Consider the following 23999-nt stretch of genomic DNA (forward strand, 5'->3'; position numbering starts at 1 on the left):
GCAAAACAACTTAAATGTTTTTAAACTAAGAGAAAGGTTAAGTTGCACTATAGCCACTTGATATAGTTATTAAGGAAATGCAAACTGTTATCTATGATGTTAGAGTGGTGGGGGTTAACATGATATTTTTATCTTTTTCATTTTTAAATTTTTCTATAGTATTCTTATGATAGTGTTAATGACAAAAAAAAACACACAAACAAAAACAAAAACATCAAACACACCACCTATTAAATTTTTTTAAAAAATCTCTGAGTCAGAAAGAAAAAAAGTACAAATCCCAGCAAGCTTTATTGGTTCATTTAAGCTTCTAATGCTAAAGTCACTAGAATGTTTTCTTCATAATTCATTAATTCAGAAGCACTCACTGGGTTGTGGCATTGGACCTGGATCTATCTCCTTTCCTGAAAATGCTTGCTCTGAAGTGGCATGCATCTTTCAAAGGAGGAAATGAGGAAAAGGTTAATAGGGCTATTGGTGACTCGGGGCCGCCTTGTTAAAACTCATAGTTTTCACTCCTTAGCCAAAGACTTGCCTGAGGTGTGATTCCGCACCAGAAATTGGAGTACAGGCCCCGAGACTCCAGCATGGGGGCCACGATGGTTTTGTTTTCGGCAATCAGTAGATTGAGGGTCTGTGGATTAGTCAGGAAGTTGTCAACATCTATGAACTAGGAAAAGAAAAAGATAAAGTCAGGTGAAAAGACACTTGTCGTCATGGGTTCAGGAGTAACCCAACACCTCCCGAGGATCACAGAGGCTGGCTCATGAGATATGGCACCAGTTATCTATGTTCTCCTTACGGGAGCTCACTGCAACAGGATGGCTTTCATTCAGACTAAACACACTTAGTCTAACTTCTACATGTTCAGCTCTGCAAAAGGCACCAGGCAATGAACTGGTGTTACCACGCTGGGGACACACGCAACCAGGACCCAACCCACAATATTCAAAAGGGAAATGGGAACTGTAGCTGCTTAAGAAGATGTCCTTTCCAGTGGAGAGAGGTTCATGGAGGACGAGGATGGAACAACATATTGATTCCTGATCATCAAGTCCAGCACGTTCTGGACCACCTCACAGTTCTAACGGAAGTGATGGAACTTCTAACGGAAGTGATGGAAATTCACCACCAGAGCCCAGCATCATGGGGAGCAACCAGGAAGCCAAGAAAGAGGTGCCAATTCCCCAACTCACTCAGGAGTGAAAGGGAATGGCATTTCAGAGCTGTTCATTTGCATCTCTTTTTATACAATTAATTCCTCTGAAAAGTTATTAAGACTATATTATTTTACCTATAGCATCTCCCATGAGCTACAAAGATTTGGATTTTTATGCCTGTTCTATGAAAGAGAGTGAATAATTCAAGAGCTTGTTTGCTTACTGAAAATGCATGTCCGAAGTGGGTCTGAGATGAAATCCGGGTATCTCAATATTAAATTCCCAACATTTCCTCCCTGCCTTTATTAAAAAGTGGAGAAGGTAGGGCCTAAACATAAGATTGTTTTACTTGATCCCACAGTCCTAGTTTTCGGACAACTGATGTGGACATATTCTAGATAACAGTTGTCAAGAAATCAAACATCTGATTTTACCAGAATGTAGTCTGACCATTTTTCCCTCGCAGTTCGAAGGGCTGCCTGTCGTAGTTTCATCACGTGAGCAAACCGGGAGGCCGGCCAGTGCTTTGGACCAATTTCATCAGGATAAGACCTAAAATAATAATAAATAATAGTAGTAGTAGTAGCTTTAATTACTGAGTGCCTATATATTCCAGGCACCATGTAGAAACTCATTGAATCTTCCACTCACCCTCACTTGAAGTAGATACTGTTCTTGTTAGTACCATCCCCACATACACATAAAGAAACTGGAGCAAGGAGAGAGCAAGGACTTCTGCTTTCCGTACACAAGAATCTTCATGTGAAATAGTTCAGTGGGTTCTAAAGGGAACCTGCCGAGTCCCTACTAGGTAAGTAGAATTGTCTCTGAGTATCCGAGAGGTATTGGTTTCAGGACCCCCGTGGTTACCAGCATCTGTGGATGCTCAAGTCCCTTCTATAAAATGGTGAAGCATTTGCATATAACCTGCACACATTGTCCCGTATATTTTAAATGTTCTCTAAAGATTATTTTGAATGCACAGAACAATATAAATGCTATGTAAATAGTTGTTATCCTTTATTGTTTCGGGAATAATGACTAGAAAAAGTCAGTACATGATCAGTATAGATGCATTGTAGGCCTAACTACACTGTACACACACCAGCAAAAAATGATAAATTTTTTTCTGAATACTTTTGATACACAGTTGAATTGCAGATATGGGACCCACCAACTGTATTACTATTCTCCCCGTTTCACAGATGAAGAAATTGGTGTAGAGCAGTTCGAGCCATTTGCTTAATGCTATGTAGTTAATAAAGGGCACAGTCAGGATTTAAACCCAGGCATAACCCCAAAGCTCATGTTCCTAGATACTTCTTAAAATACATTTTTGCCATCAGGTACATTTGGAAATTTGTAGCATAAAAATGTGAGTTTCCCAGGGGAAAGAAAGGTTTAATTTACTTGGGCAAGTCTCAGGAAAGGATGCCACAGAAGCGAACACATGGCTGTATCCCGGGTGAAGGGAGGTCATGGGATCTCCATTAGCATCCTCAGGAAGGCCGGCCCCAGGCTCTCGCATGGCCACATAGGCCGATGGGTGCTGTGCCCTCAAGAACCCTTCTGAAAACTCCTCATTGGCATGGGCATTGACATTGCCACAGTGGCCCAAACTGGCCACCACTTCAAGTTCTTAGAGCTGTGCTGGTAGTACACGAGCCTTGGAGAATGAAAAATCGCAAAAAACTATACAAATAGGATGAATAAAACTATGTACTGCACAGGAATTCTTTGGGATGCCTTCCCCTATTATTGCTTCAAGGAAAAGCAGTGCAATTCCTGTTTTGCTGAATATATCACCCCCCTCCCAAATGCCTCTCCTAATATTTTTCACACTGGCCTTGGCATACAACATATTTAGTCAAAAACTGGCTATAGAGAAAATTACCAGGATACAAGGTAGGAACATAAAGTCTTTCAGGGCCATTCTAATGATGCCAAATTCCATTATAAGGGACTCCAAAAGGGTGTTCAAGAATTTTTATAGTGTTCAAATTTTGTAGTTAAATGTTGCTTGATATATGGATCACAAGCTGGGATTTGAGATATGTATATACATGAATACACATATAATAAAAGAATTATATACAGAGAGACTAGAAGGACAAAAATTTGCACTTATCATACAAATTTGGCTTTCAATAAATGACTTATCCTGGGCAAAAATTCAGGCAACTCAATTCATTCTACTTATACAGTTCCGTAAGCTGGAATTGTAGTAGCCTTGGGAATATGTACAACAGTAATATATTTACTCATTCACTCATTTGTTCAACAAGTATTAATTTTGTGCCTGCCAAAAACTGCATTGGGGGAAATATAATCTGTGTACTTTAGCCCCCGACAAAGAACTCAGAAACTTGGAAAAATGCACAGGTTACATAGTTTATGTTCGTGAAGTGTACGGTTGTATCTAAAAGAATGATGGAAAAAATAAGCAACACACATGCTGAGAGAGAGAGAGAGCTCTGTAATTGAAATGACTGGCAACAACTTTCGGTAGGAGGTGAGATTTGGGATAAGAATTGGTTATAAAGAAAGAAGGATCTTCTAGGAGAAGAAACCTACAGCAGCAAAAGCTTGGGGTTGAAAATAAAAGGAACATTCTAGAAAAGCAGTCATTTCTGGGAGGAAGAATCAGGAAATGTGAGTGCATAGGTATGGTTGCTAAGCGTGAGAGTCACTGGAGTCTTTTTAACAGAAAAACTAACCCATTAGTATTTTAGGTAGATTGATTTGATAGCAAGATATGTATAATGACATGAAGATGGAAGCACCTAATTGGTCTGGTTAAGATTAGAAATAACCTAAATGCCCACCAGTAAGAGACTGATTATATAATTATGGTATTTCCATACAATGGATACTCTGCAGTCATAAAGATAACGAAGAAGCTACCTAACTATAGAATGATTACCAAGATATGGTAAGTGAAAAAGCAAGGTGTCTATAAAAAGTATACACACTTTTCACTATGATCCCTCAAGCAGAAAAGGTTTACACTCAAAATGTGAATCAATATTATCACTATTTTAAAACACGGACCGCCACAGTGATTTACTTGTGAACTCATGAGAACTGGAACTTGGCTGGGACCTGCTGGAGTAAAGAGGAAGGGAGAAAGATAAAGATCTGCCAAAGGAAGAAACTTACTAGAGATGCAGATGAAAAACAAAGGAAGGTCACAGGCGCCTCCAAGGCTAGAAGCCCGGAGGGCTGGATAACTGGTTAAGGGAAGAAGGGCCCGTAGTGAGTTCACAGAATGTCCTCTTGCTACTCACTCAGGCTCATCCATGGGCCTCCATTCCACGTAGTGATAGAGCCTCTGTACATTCTTCAGCCACTCCCTGAGGATTTCTGTTGTGTTATCCACGTTGTGGTCAGTGGCTGCCCTGCAGGAGCGAAAGCACAAACAGAGGTCAGGTACGCCATGCGAAGGAAGCGGGGGGGGGGGGGGGGGGGGGGGGGGGGCGGAAGACCCCAGATTAAGTGGCAGGAGAATGACCAGTCCTAAAAACTGTACATAAGAAAACGATCCTCTCACAGTCCAAAAGGAACAATATATTTCTAAAGAGAGAGAGAGAGACTGCTTCAAATCATCCTGTGTCATTAGATTCTTAAACAAGGCTCGGCCAACAGCAGAGTAAATGGTTGTACTAAAACGGTAAATGCTTGAAATGAATTAAGAAGCTACAGTATATTCATTACTCTTCTTGGAAATCTTCCTGTTGGCTTTAATTTTCCTTTATCCACGATATAAACTCTGCCTTTTAACTTCACGAACAATTACCCTTAATTTAAGCAGTAATTCAGTTGCATTTTCATTTCAAGTTCATTTGCAGGGCCACAACAAAATTTCTAGCCAGTGCTTCTTTAATCGCATACAACAGAAGGAAAAGCCACAATAACAGTTCCCAGTATAAAGCTCAAAATCTAAGGTATCCTCACAGATCCATTTTAGATTAACTTCACTTATAAGAGTACCATCGAAAGCCTTCAAATAATGCATACAAAGCTTATTTCTGTTCTGCCTTGAAAAGTGTAACAAACTGATCCACTTATAAAGGTGCTTAGCTCGCCTATTCAAACAAAAATATTTTCATATTGTATCACAAAGCAAACTCATACTGTGTATCAGATACACATCTAAAACAAAGTCAGAACAGGTAGAAATGAAGAGATATACCAGTCTTGGAAAAGAAAGCGGGAAAGCAGGGGTTATAATCTGGACATCATATAAGGTAGAATTCAGGCCAAAAAATTATAATTTTAAAGGATATAATTCACATCAGAGATATAATGAATGTGAGTATGTTTGTACCTTGATATAGTACAGGGGATGGCAAAGATTTTTCTTTAAGAGCTACAGAGTAAATATTTAGGCTTGCAGGCCATACACTCTGTCCCAGCTACTTCCTCTGCCATTGTAGCAGTAGAGCAATCATAAACACACAAAAAGGAATGAGCATTCTTGTATGCCAACCAAAACTTTATTTATAGAAGCAGGCAGCTAGTCTGCAGGCTGTAGTTTGTGAAATCCTGATATAGTGGAAATATAGAAATTGCAAGGAATTCTCTTTCAGTGGAAAATGGTGCAAATGGAAATGAAGTAAATATACAGAGAGGATTTATAGAAAACATTATAGAGACTCTATCGTCTTCTCACATACACATGGAACAGGCACAAAAATTGATCAACAATTATATGACAAAGAAATACGATGATATTGAAATAATATCAACAGCATTCTCTGGTCACAGTGCAATAAAACTAAAGATTAGCAATAAAATAAAAACCAAAAGCATTCCATTAAAAAAGTCCCTTTTAAACAACTGTCAAGTAAAAGAATAAATACAAATAAATTTCAGAACTTATACAAATGAATAATGAAAATACTATATATCAAAATTTTGGGAGACAATTATAGCAGTGATCAGAGAAAATGGTAGTTTTATCTCCTTAAATCAATCCAAATAAAGAAGTTGAATTCCTACTCAAAAAGCTAGAGATAGAACAAGAAAACAAACAAGCATAAAGAAATAAATAATAAAGATACAGGTAGAAAGTCACGAGGTAGAAAACAGAAAAAGAAGTAAATAAATAAAAATTCTAAAAAAATGTTTGAGAAAAATTAACAAAAGACAACCACTCGTTAAGCTAATCAAGACAACACAAATATAAAAATAAGAAATGACAAGGATAAGGGGATTGTGATTGATATGGAGGAACATTTGAAAATCATAAGCAATTACTTTGTACACATCAATGAAAAATAAAATTTAAAACTCAATATATTGGGAGATTTCCTAGGAAGATGCGTGTTAGCACAATTGACTCCAGTAGAAATACAGAACTTGAACAGAACCATTTCCATGGAAGAAATAAAGACAGAAAAACAACAATATTAGGGCCAAATGGTTTCCCAAGGGAATTTTACCAGATATCTTAACAGATTAGATATTTCCAATGCTATGCGGCCTGTCCTCTAGAGTATCAGCGAGGGAAATCCAAGTTCTTTTCGTAAGTCAGGTACTATGGATACCTAAACCTAACGAAGAAAGAGTCATAGAAGAAAGAGATGTCTGAGATTCATTAAAGGGACGAAAAGTGCTTGGATTTTATTGGCAATTCAGCAGGTCCTTCTGGGAGAGAAAGCCCTGGGCATGATCAGCAGCAGTGGTTCCCTGGAAACAAGGCCTTGATAAGAGCAAATGAAGAGATGGCAATTTCAGTAAAGAGGACTTTGTTCAACCCAATCCATAATGGCTTTCCTTCTTTCTACTTGAGCTTTGGGAAGTCACTGCAGCTCCAAAAGTAACAAATGAAAATCTTTAATAGGATATTCAGGAATGTTCAAGAGAAAAAAAAAATTTGTTAAGCAAAGCAGAGTGGAACCCAATGCTAGACAGGGGATAGATTTCTGTAAAACACCAAGTAACCTGAAATAGATACAGAATTCAAGTCACTCGTAAGTCGTAAAGTAGAAAAAAATGGGATAAGAGGTGTGCGACTATATTTGAAAAGTCCAATTTTGTAAGATGGATATTTGAACTGAAGCCAGTCTTACTAAAAACCAAGGCTAACGTATCTGCTTTCAAGCCTCTCCTGGGAACCAGACCAGAACCAGCTCCTCTCTTCAGAACAAGGTCTGAGAGGGCGGAAGACCACAGGCCCGCCTGGCATCCCACCAGCTGGAGCGGGAGAGCGGTGTGTGTGTGCAGCTGACAGTGCCGAGGGTCACCAGGGGAGCCCCTTGGACAAAGATGGGGTAATCCGAGGAGGTGGGAAAGTGGGAGAGAAAGCAGCGTGGGAGTGGGCCCCGAGCTCCATGTGGTTTTCGATTGTGCTGAGATGTACACGGCAGCGAGAATCCCATGCACAGTGACACGCAGCTACATGCCACTGATGTCCAGCGAAACAGCCATGAAGGGCTCTGAGAGAGTCGGGCCATGGGTCTCCCAGTGTGAAGGCTGTCCAGGGAAATTCCTGAAACTGGGAATCGGCTCTAACGCACGTGATCCTTCACTCAAAATATTATGAGCGTGTTAAAACAAAACAAAAAATATCTTGACTACAAGGTCAGCCAAATGTTAGGAGAATTCTGTATTATTCCCAAATTACCTATAAATAGTGTAGGAGCGTTTATACAGCATCTACTTCTTCCCTCGATTATGGTGTCTCCATTACCCAGGACTTAAATGCTCTCTGCCCTCCCTACACATTGATGCATTTCCTAATCAGGGGGGCAAAGTTGGCCTTAATGTATGAAATTTATTCTCCTGGTATACATACTAGAAAACTTCAAACTCTAAGTATCCACTACTGACAAACCTCCTTAGATATTAGTGGCTTGGACTAGGCAAAGATAAATGCGTCTAATTCAAAACAGAAGCGTAGATTTTAAATACTCTTTTTATTGAGTTGAAAAATTTTCCTATATAGTAACTTCCCGGAATTATTAAGCTTCTCTTTGTTCTCGGGCTTCTGAGGAAAAGAAGAGGCCTTCTGGCTGTGGTTGGAGGCCCATCCACACTAGTCTTTGATGTGCAGGGCCAACCACTATCCCAGAGGAAGGGCAGCGCTGACCACAGCAGCCCACCGAGAAAGGCCTGCACCCTCACTCCCCACTCCCTGCCCTGCCCCTCCAGTCCCAGCGAAGGCAGATCCACAAAAATCCAGGCAGACAGTTCTCACTGCCGCCTTGTACTCCCTCGGACACAAATGTGTTTCTGTTCAAATACATAATCATGAAAGCACGCAGGCTCTGGTCCATTCAGAGAACTGGGGAGAGAGATAGCAAAGGGCCAGATGCGAACTCCCTGGAGGAAACACGAGGCTTCAGTTAAAAGCTCCATTTCCAGCGCCCTGGAGAAGAATGCAGCCGTGCGGTGCCTGTCCTGCTGTGAGACTTCACGAGCACTGGACACAAAGCACTGTGAGGCTGAGATGGATTTTTCCATCAAGCCGGGAAGTGGAGGACACGGAATATGTGAACCGCTCAGAAGCCCAGGCATCTCTTCCATCACCTGAAAGCTCCTTCCAGGCCCGTGGGAAATGGGCGCTGTCTCAGGCCAGCCATCCTCCCACCAGTCAGACCAGGAAAGGCACCCAGGGAAGAGACATGGCTAAAGGATTCCTTGATGGGAAGAGACGTCGGCAAAGGTGATCTGCAAGTGATTTCCATTCCTCGTCAAACTGGAAACCCACTGTTTGAGCGCACAAGCGTGCACTGGCTGGAAGACCATGCTCTTGGGAGTCCAAGACCGTTCAATCTTTGCCTCAATTCCCCAACCGGAGTGAAGTCACATTTCAATCAACAACTCCCTCCCTCTCTCTTCCCCGGGACTCTCTGGCTCAGGATAAGATGGTAAGGACAGCTCAGCTCTTGAGACTGCCAGTCCTCACATCATTCCTTTTCTTTGAAGGCCATGTTGGAACTTTGACTTCCCTCGATCTGTTAAGGAGCACCAGGACCTGCCATCACTAAAAGATCTCTCTCCTCCACATCTAGGAGAGCTGTGGTCCTGATTCAGCTGCAGAGCTTACAGTCGGTCCCCTCTCTGTCCATCAGTCTTGCTGGCTTCCTTTGGAACTAGTGCCTGAAATGGAAGAGCTGGTAGAAACAGGTGCAAAATCCAGTTGGCCTCAGAGGGAAGTCAAAGCCATTTCTCATCATAATGCTTCCCATCCACTCTCTCTCTGATTCTGCTTCTTCTTCCATTTCTCTAGCTCTGCATGTCAGCAAAAGCCCATTAGTCTCAAATTCAAAGTCAAATTAGGACAAAGGGAAACACATACCACACACAATCAATAGGATGTGCAGGGATCTCCTTGACTCATAGAGTTCCCTGGCCAGCAAGTGCATGGTCACTGTTACAGGGAAAAGCAAGAGCTCCTAGAGTGGACTAGTGAATAAACATGTCTGCAAGATGATTGGGCCTTCCTACTGTGGCTGTACCCTCCACATCCCCCAAATGAGTGGATATTTCTCTGGTAATATCTAAACACCCTGACATTTCTCCCTATTCCAGGACAGTTTTCATTCCTCAGTCTTGGCTCTTAAACTAATAGCCAACTTGAAATAATTAGCACTGACTCATTTATTTTTACAAGGCCTACTAAGGTGTGAGGGTTAAACTCACATTGGTAATTGTAGGACCATGGGAGCCATATAAACACGTGGTTCAGGTCTCCCAGCAGGTGGAACAGAGATATTGAGGAAACAGTACTCTTGATCACATCTGCACTGACCCTTGGGGAATGTCCTCAGCCTCCCTGCCACCCCAGAAAGTCTAGACTTCTGACACTACAGAGCAACAGGACTGCCATCGGGTGGGCAGGATGGAGGCAACGCTGTGTAGTAGTTGATCTTTGCTGCCTGAAGTGTCAAAATACGTCCCGCAGAAGCTCAAGGGAAGAGCGGTGAGATGAACAACAAAATTAGTCACCACCTGGACTAATACCATGGATTCATACCATGACTAGTGAGTTGGCAAAAATGAATGTTCCAACTTGAGACTTCAAAGACTGTCCTCTTTACTGTCTCTTGGTTTCATTCAGTAAGGAAGGCTCATTGGTGTAGATGTAGAAAATAAAGAGCTCCACCTTCAAATAAAACTCCACTTTTGGAAGCAACTAGTAAAATCCATTTTTAAGAAAGGTCATGTCATCAAGTCCCACCACTTCTGTTTCTGTCCTCAGGGACAGCCTCACTAGCAGCTGTGCTGCCAACGGGAAGAGATACGCTTGGCCGCTTGGCAAAATATGATGATGGATACTTGCTTCTTGGGAACGGTATAGAGTTGTTGAAAATCTAGAATCCATCTGCTGGGTGGAAAGTTGATATGGATATGGTTAAGGATACAAATATGGATTGTGGAGGCCAGAGATTTCTCCCCCAAACAGCCTTTTCCTGAGTCCTACCAAGTCCATTAGTAGCAATTCTTTCTAATGAATGAAGAAATCTGTAAAACTCACTTCTCATGAACTCTCCTCACCAATAAAATAAATGTTTATACTCCCTCAACATCCCTTTTTGGTGTGTCCTGCTTAATCCCAGAAATAATCACAGACTTCCCACACCTAAAGGTTGGGTAAGAGTGATGTAAAAAAAAATGTTTGATTCTGGAAAGGCAGTCAAACAGCAAATGCATTTTATTCCTAAGGGCCAGAAAGAGGAATGGTAAAATCTGCCGATTGACCGTGTAATAGTTAATTCAACATCAAGATGAACTTAATTAAACATATTACAAATGAGCCTTTTATTGATACCTTTGATTCTAAGCTATAGTTTTCCTCTCTTGGTGTTAAACCCCCTTACCTTTATAACATGTAGTATCCCATTTTAAGCTTCATTTAGGCATTATTTTGATCTCCTTATTTTATAGAAGAGAAGGCTGGGGATGAGAGGTTATTACTTGCACAAGTCATGCAAATGGTGGGTATTAGATTTGGACTTTTTCTTCAGGCCTTTGATACTCTATTCCAACTTTTATCTCAAACTCCCCCCACCACACTCACCCACAAAGAGTGAATGTCCACCTGTCAGATTAGAAGAAATTATCTGCCTTGTCAAGGACATTAACAAACACGACCAATATGAAAATCTCAGTACGAATAATTTCAGGGAGAACCAATCCAACCCAATGGCTACAAAGGCTGAGCATAGATAACAAATGTGCTATGTATGAGCTAACAGTGTGAGCATAATGTTTGCAAGGTTCGTCCATGTTGCAGTATATACCAGTACCTCATTCCTTTTTATGGCTGCATACTACTCCACTGTATGGATATGCCACATTCATTTATCCATTGATCACTCAGCGGACATTTGGGTTGTTTTCACTTTTTACTTTTATGAGTATTGCTGCTATGAACCTTCATATGCAAATTGTTGAGTGCACATTTATTGTCATTTCCCTTGGGATTGTTGCTCACACCCTGGAACCCTGGAGTCATGCTCCATTTGAGAAAAACAAACTGGTGAATAATTCTACGAAATAATATATTTTGCCAGATCGTGGCAGGTATTGCCTTTAGCATGAACCTATCCTTGTAATTCCTCAAAGGAAGGAAATGCTGAAAATACTATGAAGTGTTGGCATACTTTATTCCATATTCATGCACAGGTTCAGCTGCCACAAAGGATAGGTTTTCTGGGAAAGGTGTGATTTCTAACATCCTGACCCATTTGCTGGCAAATTTCATTTATATTTCTCAGACAAATGTGTCCAATTTATTATTATTATTATTAAATATTTTTAAATGTTGACATTATTGTAGGAGTTCCCCTCTTTCTCCCCTTTGCCCACCCCACACCTCCTACCCCTTCCTTGGCCTTTACCAAATTATTGTCCATGTCCATGGGGTCTGCATGTATCATGTGTCCAAATTTCTCACTCAAAAACTATGTCTGGTGTATAGTAAACATTTAGCACAGGCTTATTGAATGAGTCAGTAAATGCTCGCATAAATGAATGACAAAATAAAAATATACTCTCCATATTTGCTAAGGGCCTGCCACATAAGCAAAAGCAGCAGCAAATCTAAGAGAAAAATGCTAACCCCGCTAAAGCATTTTGACTTATTAAGAAGCCATCAGACTTCTTCTGCTATCGCCCATCTCCCCCCCTGAAAAAGGCGGGCTAGACACATGAGCAAAGACCAGAAAATGTCCAATTTGCCACAGAGTCACCTACAATGAGAACTTGGCTCCAGCTAACGAAACATTTCAGTTCAGTGCATTGCTGTAGCTCAAACCTGTTGTCTTGGTTCCAATAATAACAGGCCTGGCCAGCTCCGGAGGGAGAGAGAAAATGTTTGCCTTGAGTTTACCTGCTGTAAAAAGTTTTAAGTCTGGCCTTCCCACATCACTTCATTTGAGATTTTTTTCACTGGGGGGTGGCGGGGGATACTGTTTCGCAGATGTTAGCTCCTGTTCATTTTCTATAATCACACTCAGGCAGACTGCAGACACCGAGACATATTGGTGAGGAGGTTCGAGTTATTTACTCTTGTCCATGGTGTCAGGCTATTCTGATGGTATTTTTCCCTCCATCTCTATTATGGAAAACTGCTGTCAGAAGGGAGGAACAGTTTGTGCTCCGAACATTTCCAGGGTCCACGTGTGTTTGTCACGTGTTGCCGGGGAGGGAACCATGCACAAATCCACAGCACAGAGCAGTTTTCCTTCTTTATCACTCACTCCGCTTCTGCAGGCAGCAGAGGAGCAGGAGCAAACAGCCGAGCGCTCACTACTGGTCAGGCACTGAGCTGGAACCCTTGACTTGTAACCTCTTGTTTCATCACAGCCCTGCTGTGTATTCTCATTAATCCCATTAGAAAGATGAGGAAAAGCAGGTCCAGAGAGGTGACACCTCACATCCAAACCTCAGAAGCAATGGAGTCAGAGACCAGGGCTCAGAGGACTGTCTCGTTAACCACTCCCGAGGCTTATTTTGCAATTGTACTTTGGAGTGAGGTTTGAAACAGAGAGAAATATTTTAAAGAAGGCAGAGAGTAAATTGCAGTTGTGTCTTCAAAGTGCTAGATCTAGCACAGGCTTGTGCGTTTAGTAAAACTGCTGCAGCCGCAGGGCATTTCAGTTATTTCTGAGCCCCCAGGGGTCACCGGCCCTCTTCCTGCCTCAGGAACAGACAGACCCTACCAAGCCCTCCTACTTTTCAATAATGCCTTGATCAGCAAATGGCTCTTATCAATAACTGGTTGATTTCACTCTTTGCTGTTTCCCAAGCTTTCTGTGATCTTGGTTATCTCCTCTCTAGCAGAGAGGTTTAAGGATCTTTGCTTTTGCTGTAAAAGGAGAAATAAGGTTTAGGGGAAAAATATCGGAGAGACAAACTTTTCAAAAGCCTGGCACGAATGTCACCTGGTGACTGTGGGAGGTAGGATCCTGGGTCCTAGACTTCCAAGGTACTGAAGCCTTCCCTGACCTCCCCACGTGGGTCAAATCCCCTGGTGGTCAGTTCTTTCGGTGCCACACACCTCTTCCCTCTAGTACTCATCACAGTTGCAAGTCGATCCTTAGTTCTATGGTATTGCGTAATCTATTTCTCCCTCCTGTCAATGAGGTTTGTGAAGGCAGGGATGTGATTGTCTTTGCTCATCATTGTAGCTTCAAGCCCAGGACAGTGTCTGGCATGGGTACGGAGTAAAAGTGTTGTTCAATGAATACACTGAGTGCAAGATTGCTGTCCCCATCCTTCTTTCTAAGCACTGACTACTTAAAGTGTGGATATGATATCCATAAAAACAAAACACATAATGATACAAGTGTGGGGAAATATCCTTTGGGGCAATTCCATTCTGTTTCCTAATCCATATGTGGCAAGAGTGAGTTTAAGCAGACCCTGGGCACGAACATGGGGGCAGGTGCTGCTCGGTATTGAGCTGTTGGAAGGCTCTGATGGAGCCCAATCGTCTGTCTGGGGGGAAGTGGGGAACATGATCGATCGCTCTGAAGGCAGCATCCAGAAGACACTTGGCCAGGGCAGAGTTCAAGTAAATGTCATTGTGGTCGATGGTAAACATGGCAACAGGTGAGTCATTCTTCTTCCCGGCTTTCATTAGGGTGTGTCCTCTGAGCCAAATTAGAAATCCAGCAACAGGCCTTGGCACTCGTCATTATAAACAGAGTCCAGATCCAGCCAACAAAGGGAGAAAGCTGCAACTTCCTTTTCAGACCGAGCAGAGGGTACGATGGCTTCCCCAGGTCCCAGCAGGACTTCCTGCTCTGCCCTCCCCAGTCGCAAGCCAGGCCACGTCGAAGGCACGCTTCAGTCTTCAGCGGCCGCCACGTTCTTCTAGAGGCACCGTGGGAACAAAGCCAATGATGCCCAACATTGCAAGTTCACGTCCCCAGAATCTCCCAATGTTTCAGTTCACGTTTTCTGTAAATGATATCATGCATGTCGCTGATGAAATTCTCACTTTCATTCCCGCATAGCCGGCATTTGGGGAGGGATTTGGGCACTGCCAGAGCCAGATTCAAACTCACCGACCCCAGTTTCTTCCGCAGAGGATCAGAGCACAGTTTCAGATGAACATTTTCAGCAGAACAGCTGGTGGCAGGAAGACCTGACAGAGCCCTTTGGTACAATGCAGTTATACTCAAGAAGGAGGATTTGGTCAAATGAATCATGTGTGTTTTCTCCTTTAAAACCCACAGCATTCTAGGAAGTAGGTATTCTCCCCATCTTATGAATGAGAAAGAAGTCACAAAGCTAGTAAAAGATGAACCCAGGATTAAGCCACTCAAAATCCTGGGTTCAGTGCTCAATACAGAGACCCCCAAATCAGGACCAGTGAGACACATTGGAGAGAAAACTCGATGAAGATGCAATAAGGAGACCCAGCCTGAAACATTGCACTCGCAGCTCTGGGAAGGAAAGGCTATTTTCTGCCAAGTTATCTCTCCTTAGACCAAAATAAATGCTTTGCCATTCCCACAGGCTCAGGCTCGGTGAGTTCTCTGCCTGTGAACAAAGCCTGCCTGCCTAGAGGTGAGGGCCTGTCAGCTGGTGAGCTGCTTATCTATCGGCCTTATACCCTCAGGGCACTGGCTTTCTTTAAACACAGGCAACAGTTGTTCTTGGAGAAGATGGGCAGCAGGTTATCAGGGATCCTGAAGAAAGCAAACACACAGGCTTCTCCACTTCTCTGGGGTTTACCTACAGATAAACTCATCCGAAGTTGAAACTGTTGTAAATCAAAATGCATTCAATACACCGAACACACTGAAGAGCATAGCTTACTTAGCCTACATTAAACATACTCAGAACACTTACATTAGCTTACAGTTGGGCAAAGTCATCTCACACAATGGGTACCCTGTATAGTGTGGGTTGTTTTCCCTTGAGAGCAGTAGCTGACCAGGAGCTGGGCTCACTTGCTACTGCCCAGCATCACAAGAGAGTATCATACCACATATCATTAGATCAGAAAAAGACCAAAATTCAAAAATCTGAAGTATGTTTCTACTGAATGTGTGTTGCTCTTGCATCATCATCAAGTAAAAAGAATCACAAGTCGAACCATCATAAGTGGGGGACCAACTGTATAATGCAGGCAGAAGGGGTGACCTGTCAAAAATAGGGTGAATGCACCCAGAGGTCACTGCCACTAAGGCAGTGAAAATATTAGCTACTAAATCCTTTGATTGAGCTTTTAATCCTACATTGTTGAGCTTTTAATCTTTGAAAGAGTTTCAACTGTATAGTACAGTCAACAAGGGGGGGGGGCGGCGTCCATATTGAGTGAAGGAATAGGTGGACAGAAAAATAAATGCACAAATGAATTCATGGCATGAGACTGGTAATCTGCAGAAATATTTCCATAGAACATGAGACTTGGGATCCTGCCCCAGCCAACCTAGTGTGGAATTTCAAGCAAGTAAATTTACATCTCAAACTTATTTTCTGCAAAATAAAACTACCTTTGCTAAACACAGGTGTTCTGAAGATAAATAAGAAATAAAAAGTTTTCACTGGATAGTAGTATATAACGATAAGAAATTATAAGTTATTGCTCTTTAGCCTTTATGTGTTTAATTTTTGTAGAAATTCTATGTGTGTCTGAGGAAGAATATGTGTTTTGCAGGTATAGTAGTGTTTTTTTTAATATTAAATATTTATGTAACGTATGAGGTGATCATCCCATAAGGCTAATACCCATCTCATACCATACATAGTTATTACAATGTTACTGACTATATTCCCTATGCTGTACTTGACATCCTCATGACTAGTCCTTTTTTTTTTTTTTAATATTTCCTGTCTTGACTTATTTTAGGTTGAGATATTTTCCTCTCATTTCATTGTTTTCCCCTCCGATAGTTAGTGATTAGCATAGAAACTAGAATATATGTATCTAACAACACAGTTTAAATTTAATAAACATTTTTACTTTCTGCCAACCAACGTAAGAATCTTAAATGATTTAACTCGTCACTCCTCATCCCCAAATAAATGTTATTGTTATCCTATATTTTAGTTCTCCCTTGATTTTTTAATACTTTAAATTAGAACTTATTGTTATTTTATAAAGTCAATAATTTGTTAAGATTCACCCACATGTCTACCATTTTCCTTATTCGCCATTGCTTTCTGCATCTTAAATCTTCTTTCTGGTATTCCTTCCTTCTTTCTGAAGCACATGCATTTAGATGCTTCTTTAGTCAGCATCTGTGGGTAGCAAATACTCTCATTTTTTCTTTGTCTGAAAATGTCTCCATTGACCCTCCTTGTTTAAAGAGAGATTTTCTAGGTATAGATTTCCAGGATGTCAGTTATATGGCAACACTTTAAAAGATGTAATTCTGGCTTTGATTTTGTTCTTGAAAAGTCAGCTTTAGTATGTTGTTCTTTTTCAGTAATCTGTCTTCTCTCCGCTGTTTTTAAGGTCTCATCTTTTTTGGAAATGCATTTTGCAATTTAACTATAATTTATCAAGTTGAGGGTTTCTTTTTATCTACCTACCCTGGTTGGGATTCACTGGAATCTGCATCTGAAGATTGGTGTCTTTTACAGGTTCTGGAAAATTCTCAGCCATATTCTGTCCAAATACTGCCTCTCCCTTATTCTCTTTACAGTTGACTTCTGGAATTCCAACAAGCATATATTAAATCTTATCCTCTTTTCCTTGGTATGTCCAAACCTCTCTTTGACTTTCTACACTGAATTCAGGATAATTTTTTTTAAAAAAAAAATATGTTGTATTGATTTTTTACAGAGAGGAAGGGAAAGGGATAGAGAGTTAGAAACATCTATGAGAGAGAAACATCAATCAGCTGCCTCCTGCACCCCCCCCCCCCCCCCCCACTGGGGATGTGCCCGCAACCAAGGCACATGCCCTTGACCAGAATCGAACCTGGGACCCTTCAGTCTGCAGGCCGACGCTCCATCCACTGAGCCAAACCGGTTAGGGCAGGATAATTCTTTAACTCTATTTTCCAGTTTACGAATTCACTCTTATATTGTACTTAGTTCACATTTATAACTTAAAGTATTACATTGTTTTTCTTTTCTAGGAATGATTCACGCATCCTACTTCACATCTTCATATATGTAGAGAATTACTTTTCCAAAGCACTTGCATTACAGGCCAACTGCATAGTTTTAAAAAACTAGCATCTGAGTTTTTTTGTTATTAGTAAAGTCAGCTGGAATCACACACACATATTCTGCCTTATTTATAAAACCCCTTTACAAGCCCTGCTCCAGTGCCTTCCTCTCCCTGAATCTCAAAGTCATCGCAATCTTTTTAGGTCAAGTCAGAATTCAAACCCTTCGTTATGGTTGAGAATATTCCACGGGTCTGCAGGTTTTGACCGTATGCTTCTCTGGCACAAAATTCCATGTCGTTATAAGCTTCCTCCAGTGAGATATTCTGAATGACAAAGTATAAACCCTCTAGCCACGCTACCCCATACTCCTTTTTTTCTCCCCACTCTAGTTTGAAGACGATGATTTTCCCATTTCACGGCTGCAGAAAGCAAACACTAGTCTACGGGGAGTTTGGGATGGAAGCCCAGTTCTCACTGGACGCTGGTCTAGGTTTCACAGATGGTGCTCCCGACAGCCTGGGCCCCCGTCCCAAACAGGGTCCCCTCGGCCTGGAGTGGACCGTGGTCAGGTGACTGCTGCCCCAGGCTGCGAGAAGAAACCTGGGTTGGACTCCGGGCCTGCAAATAAACGCGTGGCCGTCTATATTCCCTTTCATGACTCAGCCGGTCTTTATGAAAGGATCCACTGTGTGACGAGCTGGAGGCTAGAAGATCGGAAAGGAGAAACGACAGAGGAAACTGGGGAGACTCTTAGGTCACTGGACTCAAGGTGCAAAAGCAGCTGTTCTGGGCTGCTGCTGCTTTGTTGTGGCAGGAAGAGGATTTTCCACTTAAAGAATAATCCTCGTGGGAAAGTTCGCCTTTGTGTGCACAATGCAAACAGCACAGAAGCAGAACAGGATCAAGTCCCCTTCCAGGGATCTCAAAGAAAAGCAGGATGTCAGGACAGGCTGAGTAAAGGCTGAATCTGTAACCTCAAGACCTATTCCAGATCGGAATAGGTCTTAGTCTGAATTTCTGTTCCATACTTTCTATTTTTGGGACCAAGGGCAAGCTTCTTACCGTTTCTGAGCTTCAGTTCCCTTATCTGAAAAAATGGGGATAATAACTACATCTTTGGGAGAATCAGAGATGACACACATAAAGAAATGATACAGCAATTGCTAGTTATCTACCGGTATCCAGTTCTCTCTTCTTTCCTGGTAATAAGAACTATGATTTTGTCTGGGCACATAACCACTCAGCTAAAAGGCTTCACTCCCTAAAATCACATACCTCTGCATGTATGTTTGGGCAAATGATATATAAAAAAATATTACACAGATATCCATTAAGTTTGAAGTTTCATTTTCACAATCAAACTTAATCCTGATGCAAAGAACTAGGCTTAATATCTATTAAAATTTCACATTTTTTTTGACCCAACAATCCCACTTCTAAAAATATAGCCTACGTGCGGAGATATATGTTTAAAAGATACAATAAGAATGTATTGCACCCTTGTTTATAATAGCAAAAGACTGGAAACAAATGGAATGTTCAATAGCAGGTGGCTGGTTAAATAAATGATTGGTCTCAGGCAGTAAATTAGCCTGAGAGATCTATACAGATAATCTCCAAGTGGAATAAATTCCCACTGGGGCAGGGGGAGATTATATATATGTATTTTTCCAAAGATAGTTGCAATAAAGATGGGGGCCAGGTCTCTTCCTCTGGCATCTGAGTGGCAGAAGTGCCTTTCAAGGCTAAGTCTGAAAGGAGACTTGTTGATCTCAAGCCAGAGTCCAGTATCAGCAAGAGGCCGCCATGCTGAGGGAGCCGCATGGAGAGGCCACGTGCTGTGCTCAGCAGTCTCCGTCTTCCAGTCCACCCAGTCCAGGGACCACTCCTGGGAGCGCATGAGACTTCAGATGATTCCAGCCCCCAGTCTTCGAGCCTTTTGAGCTGAGGATCCAGGTCTCAGGGGGCAGAGAAAAGTCATCCCTGCCATGCCCTCTATCAGGGGTTCTCAACCTGTGGGTTGCGACCCCTTTGGCGGTTGAACGACCCTTTCAGAGGGGTCGCCTAAGACCATCCTGCATATCAGATATTTACATGACGATTCATAGCAGTAGCAACATTACAGTTATGAAGTAGCCACGAAAATAATGTTATGGTTGGGTCACAACATGAGGAACTGTATTTAAAGGGCCAGAAGGTTGAGAACCACTGCCCTATCTGAATCTCTGAGTGACAGAATTGATGAGTGTAATAAAATGGTTGTGCTTTTCTGTCACGAAGTTTGGGGTGGTTTGTTGCACAGTGATAGCATATTTTTATATACATAAAAATTTTCAGGAAGACTATATCATAAAGCCATTAACCTTGATTGTTTATGGACAGTGAGGCAGGAGATAGTGTGGAAAAGAGTTTTCACTGTACACTTTTTAAATGCCATTTCAGATTTTACATGGAGAGTTGTGAGTAGATCATTTTGAAGACTATATTCATATTGTTAGCAGAAGACGATGCTGCTTTTTTTCAAATCACAGAACAGCCAGAACACGGGCAGTGACAGCACAAGAAGTCAACAGAGAGAGAGAGTAAAACAACAAAAATGATGCTGACTTACAATTAAAATCTGATTATGATGGTATTTTTAAAAATACCACTTCTCTCCCTACTTTTTGGACATAACTTGTATTCACTCCAGTCCTGCTCATGTTCTTTAGTCCATAAGAACAGAGGTTATTGTTAGGATGGGAAGGAAAATGACAGAGCAGCTGAAAATCTGAGCCTAGAGTTGCTAAACACTCTGCTTTTGACCAACTCCTAGAGGCAAGAACTTCAAGGCTCCTTTGGACTCGGGCCAGGCTTTGCTCCCAAAGAGCTGGCTACCTGTCGCAGCTGCACTAACAGAGCTCCTGGCCAGGTTTGAGGCAATTGAGACAAATGATCAGCAGCTCCCAGGAGACCAATCCCAGCCACTGAGCAGGAAGCCAGCGGTGCCCTCCAGCCAAAGGCAGCAGATACCACAGGCTGGTGGGGAGGAAGGTCTGTTTTCAATTTTCAGTGGCACCGTGCTGCAGGCTCAGGGAAGAGCTGTGTGTTGGGACAAGGTCATTGCTTGACATGTAATTACCAGGAGTAGCAGCCTACCAAGGACGCTAGTGAAGTCCCAAGGGCTGTAGCAGCCGTTTTAAGCAACAATTTAAAACCCTGTAAAAACAGTAACATCCACAGTCCATCTCCCTCCTCAGTGCACGTCCCGATCTGGAGTTGAACACACGAGTCTCTGTGAACGCTTCTCAGTGGATGTTAGCTCTGCAAGTGCCGGCCACACGGTTTGTTTGCGGAGCCTATTTAATGCAAGCTGGAATCGGGACCAGGAAAGCGTTCACTCCGCCCCACTGCCTTCTCCAACACAGCTGACAACTGGGGGAGAGAAACTATCCAGAAAGAGAAGTCAAACTGGAGACTATTGGTCTATGTGCACTCCCCCGTCTCTGTCCAACTCCAGGATAATTCCAGCCTCCAGTTCCCTTCAAAGCTGTCTGCAGAAACCTTTCCCCCCACCCCCTTGTCTGCTGCCCCCTGCTACAGAGAAACCCAGGCAGCCTTCATCTCTACGACCGACTCTTCTATAAGGTACCAGCCAGGATGTGCAAAACCAACTTCTTTGTTCCAGACAGCTGTCCTGCTATTTGACGTAAGGTCGGGGACCATGCTCTCAGCAACCTGAGACTTCCCTTTTGTTGTCAATGTGACTGGAGTTATGATCATGATGCAGTTTGTTCGGTTGCCTGTCTTGTCTCACTTTCGGGGTATGTAAACACTACATGTGAGGCCCGGGTAGGCCGCCATCTGATTGGTGTTGGTCAGTACGCTCCCAGAATATTTATTATTGTCCTACGAACCAGTAATAAATGTGACCTGACCAGTATGATTTGGCAGGAAATGTAAGTTTTACAAATTTCCTGCATTGACACTAGCCCTTATTATAAAATACTCTATTATAATTCAGAATATTGTTCTCTCCAAGAAGAATAGGTGAAAAGGAAAAAGGCAGAAAAAGAATGACATTTCTTTGTCCTTCTTGCCTGCTGCATATACATTACTCATACCTGTCTTCTCCCAAAAGAAAGAAAATAAAATAATGAAAAAAGGAGAGTAGAGACTCCCCAGGATCTCTCCTGAATCAGCCCATCACGTGTCCACAGCCCACAGCCCTATAGCATTTCTCCCACCTCCTTATTTAGGATGCTGAGGGCGAAGGATTTTTTTTTTTTAAATCCACTATCCTTACCAGCCTTTTTGTGCAAATGTCTTTCTAAGTGTTTAAAACCATTGTGAAATGTTATCCTCTATGGAAAAGAAACTTAGATATTTGGGTAGTCATGGAATTTACATCAAAACGTGTGTGAGGTATCCTGTAGCATCTGGGATTACTGGAGGAGAAAACTATTTCCTACCAAACCAAATGAAAACATGATGAGGGGTCACATTTTGAAATCCCTTTTCTTAAGAGGAAAGAAGACTGCATCTAATTTTCATAATGAGTGTGGATCAATCACTCTTTGAAACAAGCAGAGTTTGTTTTTATTGCTTTAGCATCATGATAAAGAAACTGTGTATTTTCAGTGTGGGTACGGGATTCTAATAAACATGACATTCAACCCCATGGTGCATTTCAAAATGTGTACTTTATTCCATCACCAGATAAGCAAAGTAAGAGAAAGGATCCCACAGAAGAGAATTCCTACTCCCTGCTTCTGGTTCTAACTTTGTAACCAGACAGGCCCCTGAGGAACTGGGAGGAAACCACTCGTTGTCTTTGGGGAGCTCCGTTTTCTCATAAAAGGATATTGATGTGAAACTCTATGAAAATAATTTATTTACCTTTTCCCAAATATTTATTGAGCCCCTTCCTGCTGGGCACCTCAGTGCCAGAATCTGGGATTACCATAAGACAGGCCTTGTTCCCAAGGAAAATCTTAGGTAGATATAAGGTAAATACACATCGAATCCTATTCTTTTTCTGTATGGCCCTGACAGTGGAGGCATCCGTGACCTTGCCAACCTTGTCACCTTGTTCCTGAACCCGCCATGCTTCTGTGATGCTGGGCTTCCAGGGTGGCGAGTGAGGTGGTATTTTACTCACTTTCTTAGAGCCCAAGGCCCGCCATTAGAAAGACACTTGATATCTGTGGTGCAAGAAGAAATAAGAGAATCCCCCATATGTTTGCCTAACTCCCAATTTGGTGACACTCGGACTGTGTGGCTCACCTTCCTTGCACAGGTGCACAGGGAACAATCTTAGTTCTGAGGTCCACACGGCACATCCTTGGCTCTGGGCCATGGAATCATCACACTGAAAGTTAGAAAAGCAACCACAGAGGGAACCGGGGGGCTGATGTGAAGAACTGAAGTTCAGTGGCAGGTGACAAGCCACAGAGTTCACAGGGCACCTTCCGAGCAACGCGGAGGATTGGGTCAATGAAACAAAAGGCTATGCATGTGAAAGTAGGAAAGATCTTAAGTCGCAGCTGTGGATGTCACAAGATGTGTGTGCCATTCAAACACTCGGGGAATTCTAACTCATTATGATTTCTAGACAGTCACTATCAACCTTAGTGACTATGCTGAAGAACCTCAAGTGTCATAGGTGATGTTCTGAAAATGAATTCTTCCTCCAAGCCTCCAGCTGTCATGGGTGGCTTCATTTATAGGCACGGGGTGGTTTTTGAGGCCATCGGCAGTTAATAAAATGTGACAACATGAGTGTTTTGTGGACGAAAGGACACTCAATTATCAAATTTGTTTCAGAGTTAAAATGATTTAGAAATTTCCACTGGGGTCCTAAATTACCCGTCACTACCGTTTTTATCATTCACTGCATTACATGAAGGATTCAGGAGGAATTACACAGCAGGCCTGGAGCGGGGCACTTTGTGCTGAGAATTGCCCTTCAGTGTGGCAAAGCAACCACATAGCATGTTTTCAACGCGTTTTATTGTGGGAAACGAGTGTGGGTGTTAACATACTATTTCCAACTACAAATTTGAGGATGCCTTTTTTTTTTTCCAGTAGTGAGACTTCATTGTGTTAAATAAGGATAAATGTTGTTAGTTCAGAAAGTGCTAACATGAAACTTTAATGGAAAGAGCAGCTGGTTTGTGAGACAATCAAAAGTTAAAAACAAGGCTTGAAAGGGACGATTGGGGCCACTCCAGGGCGGTCTGCAGAAGGGCAGGAAATGGGTTTGAAAGCC

General features: G+C 42.2%; 1 protein-coding gene across 1 annotated transcript in view; it reads right to left on the minus strand.

The window, feature by feature from the left end:
* The window catches only part of COLGALT2 (collagen beta(1-O)galactosyltransferase 2), a gene marked incomplete at its 5' end in the record, with an annotated part of 73610 nt that overhangs the window by 27483 nt on the left and 22128 nt on the right, over positions 1 to 23999 (minus strand). The window contains 3 exons of the mRNA XM_081112128.1: positions 536 to 670; positions 1595 to 1712; positions 4448 to 4558. Coding sequence (XP_080968254.1) covers positions 536 to 670; positions 1595 to 1712; positions 4448 to 4558 — 364 coding nt within the window. The remainder of the gene's footprint in view (positions 1 to 535; positions 671 to 1594; positions 1713 to 4447; positions 4559 to 23999) is intronic.

The sequence above is a fragment of the Myotis nattereri genome, assembly GCF_964212035.1.
Source record: "Myotis nattereri genome assembly, chromosome: 18".
In the NCBI taxonomy this organism is placed as follows: Eukaryota; Metazoa; Chordata; class Mammalia; order Chiroptera; family Vespertilionidae; genus Myotis; species Myotis nattereri.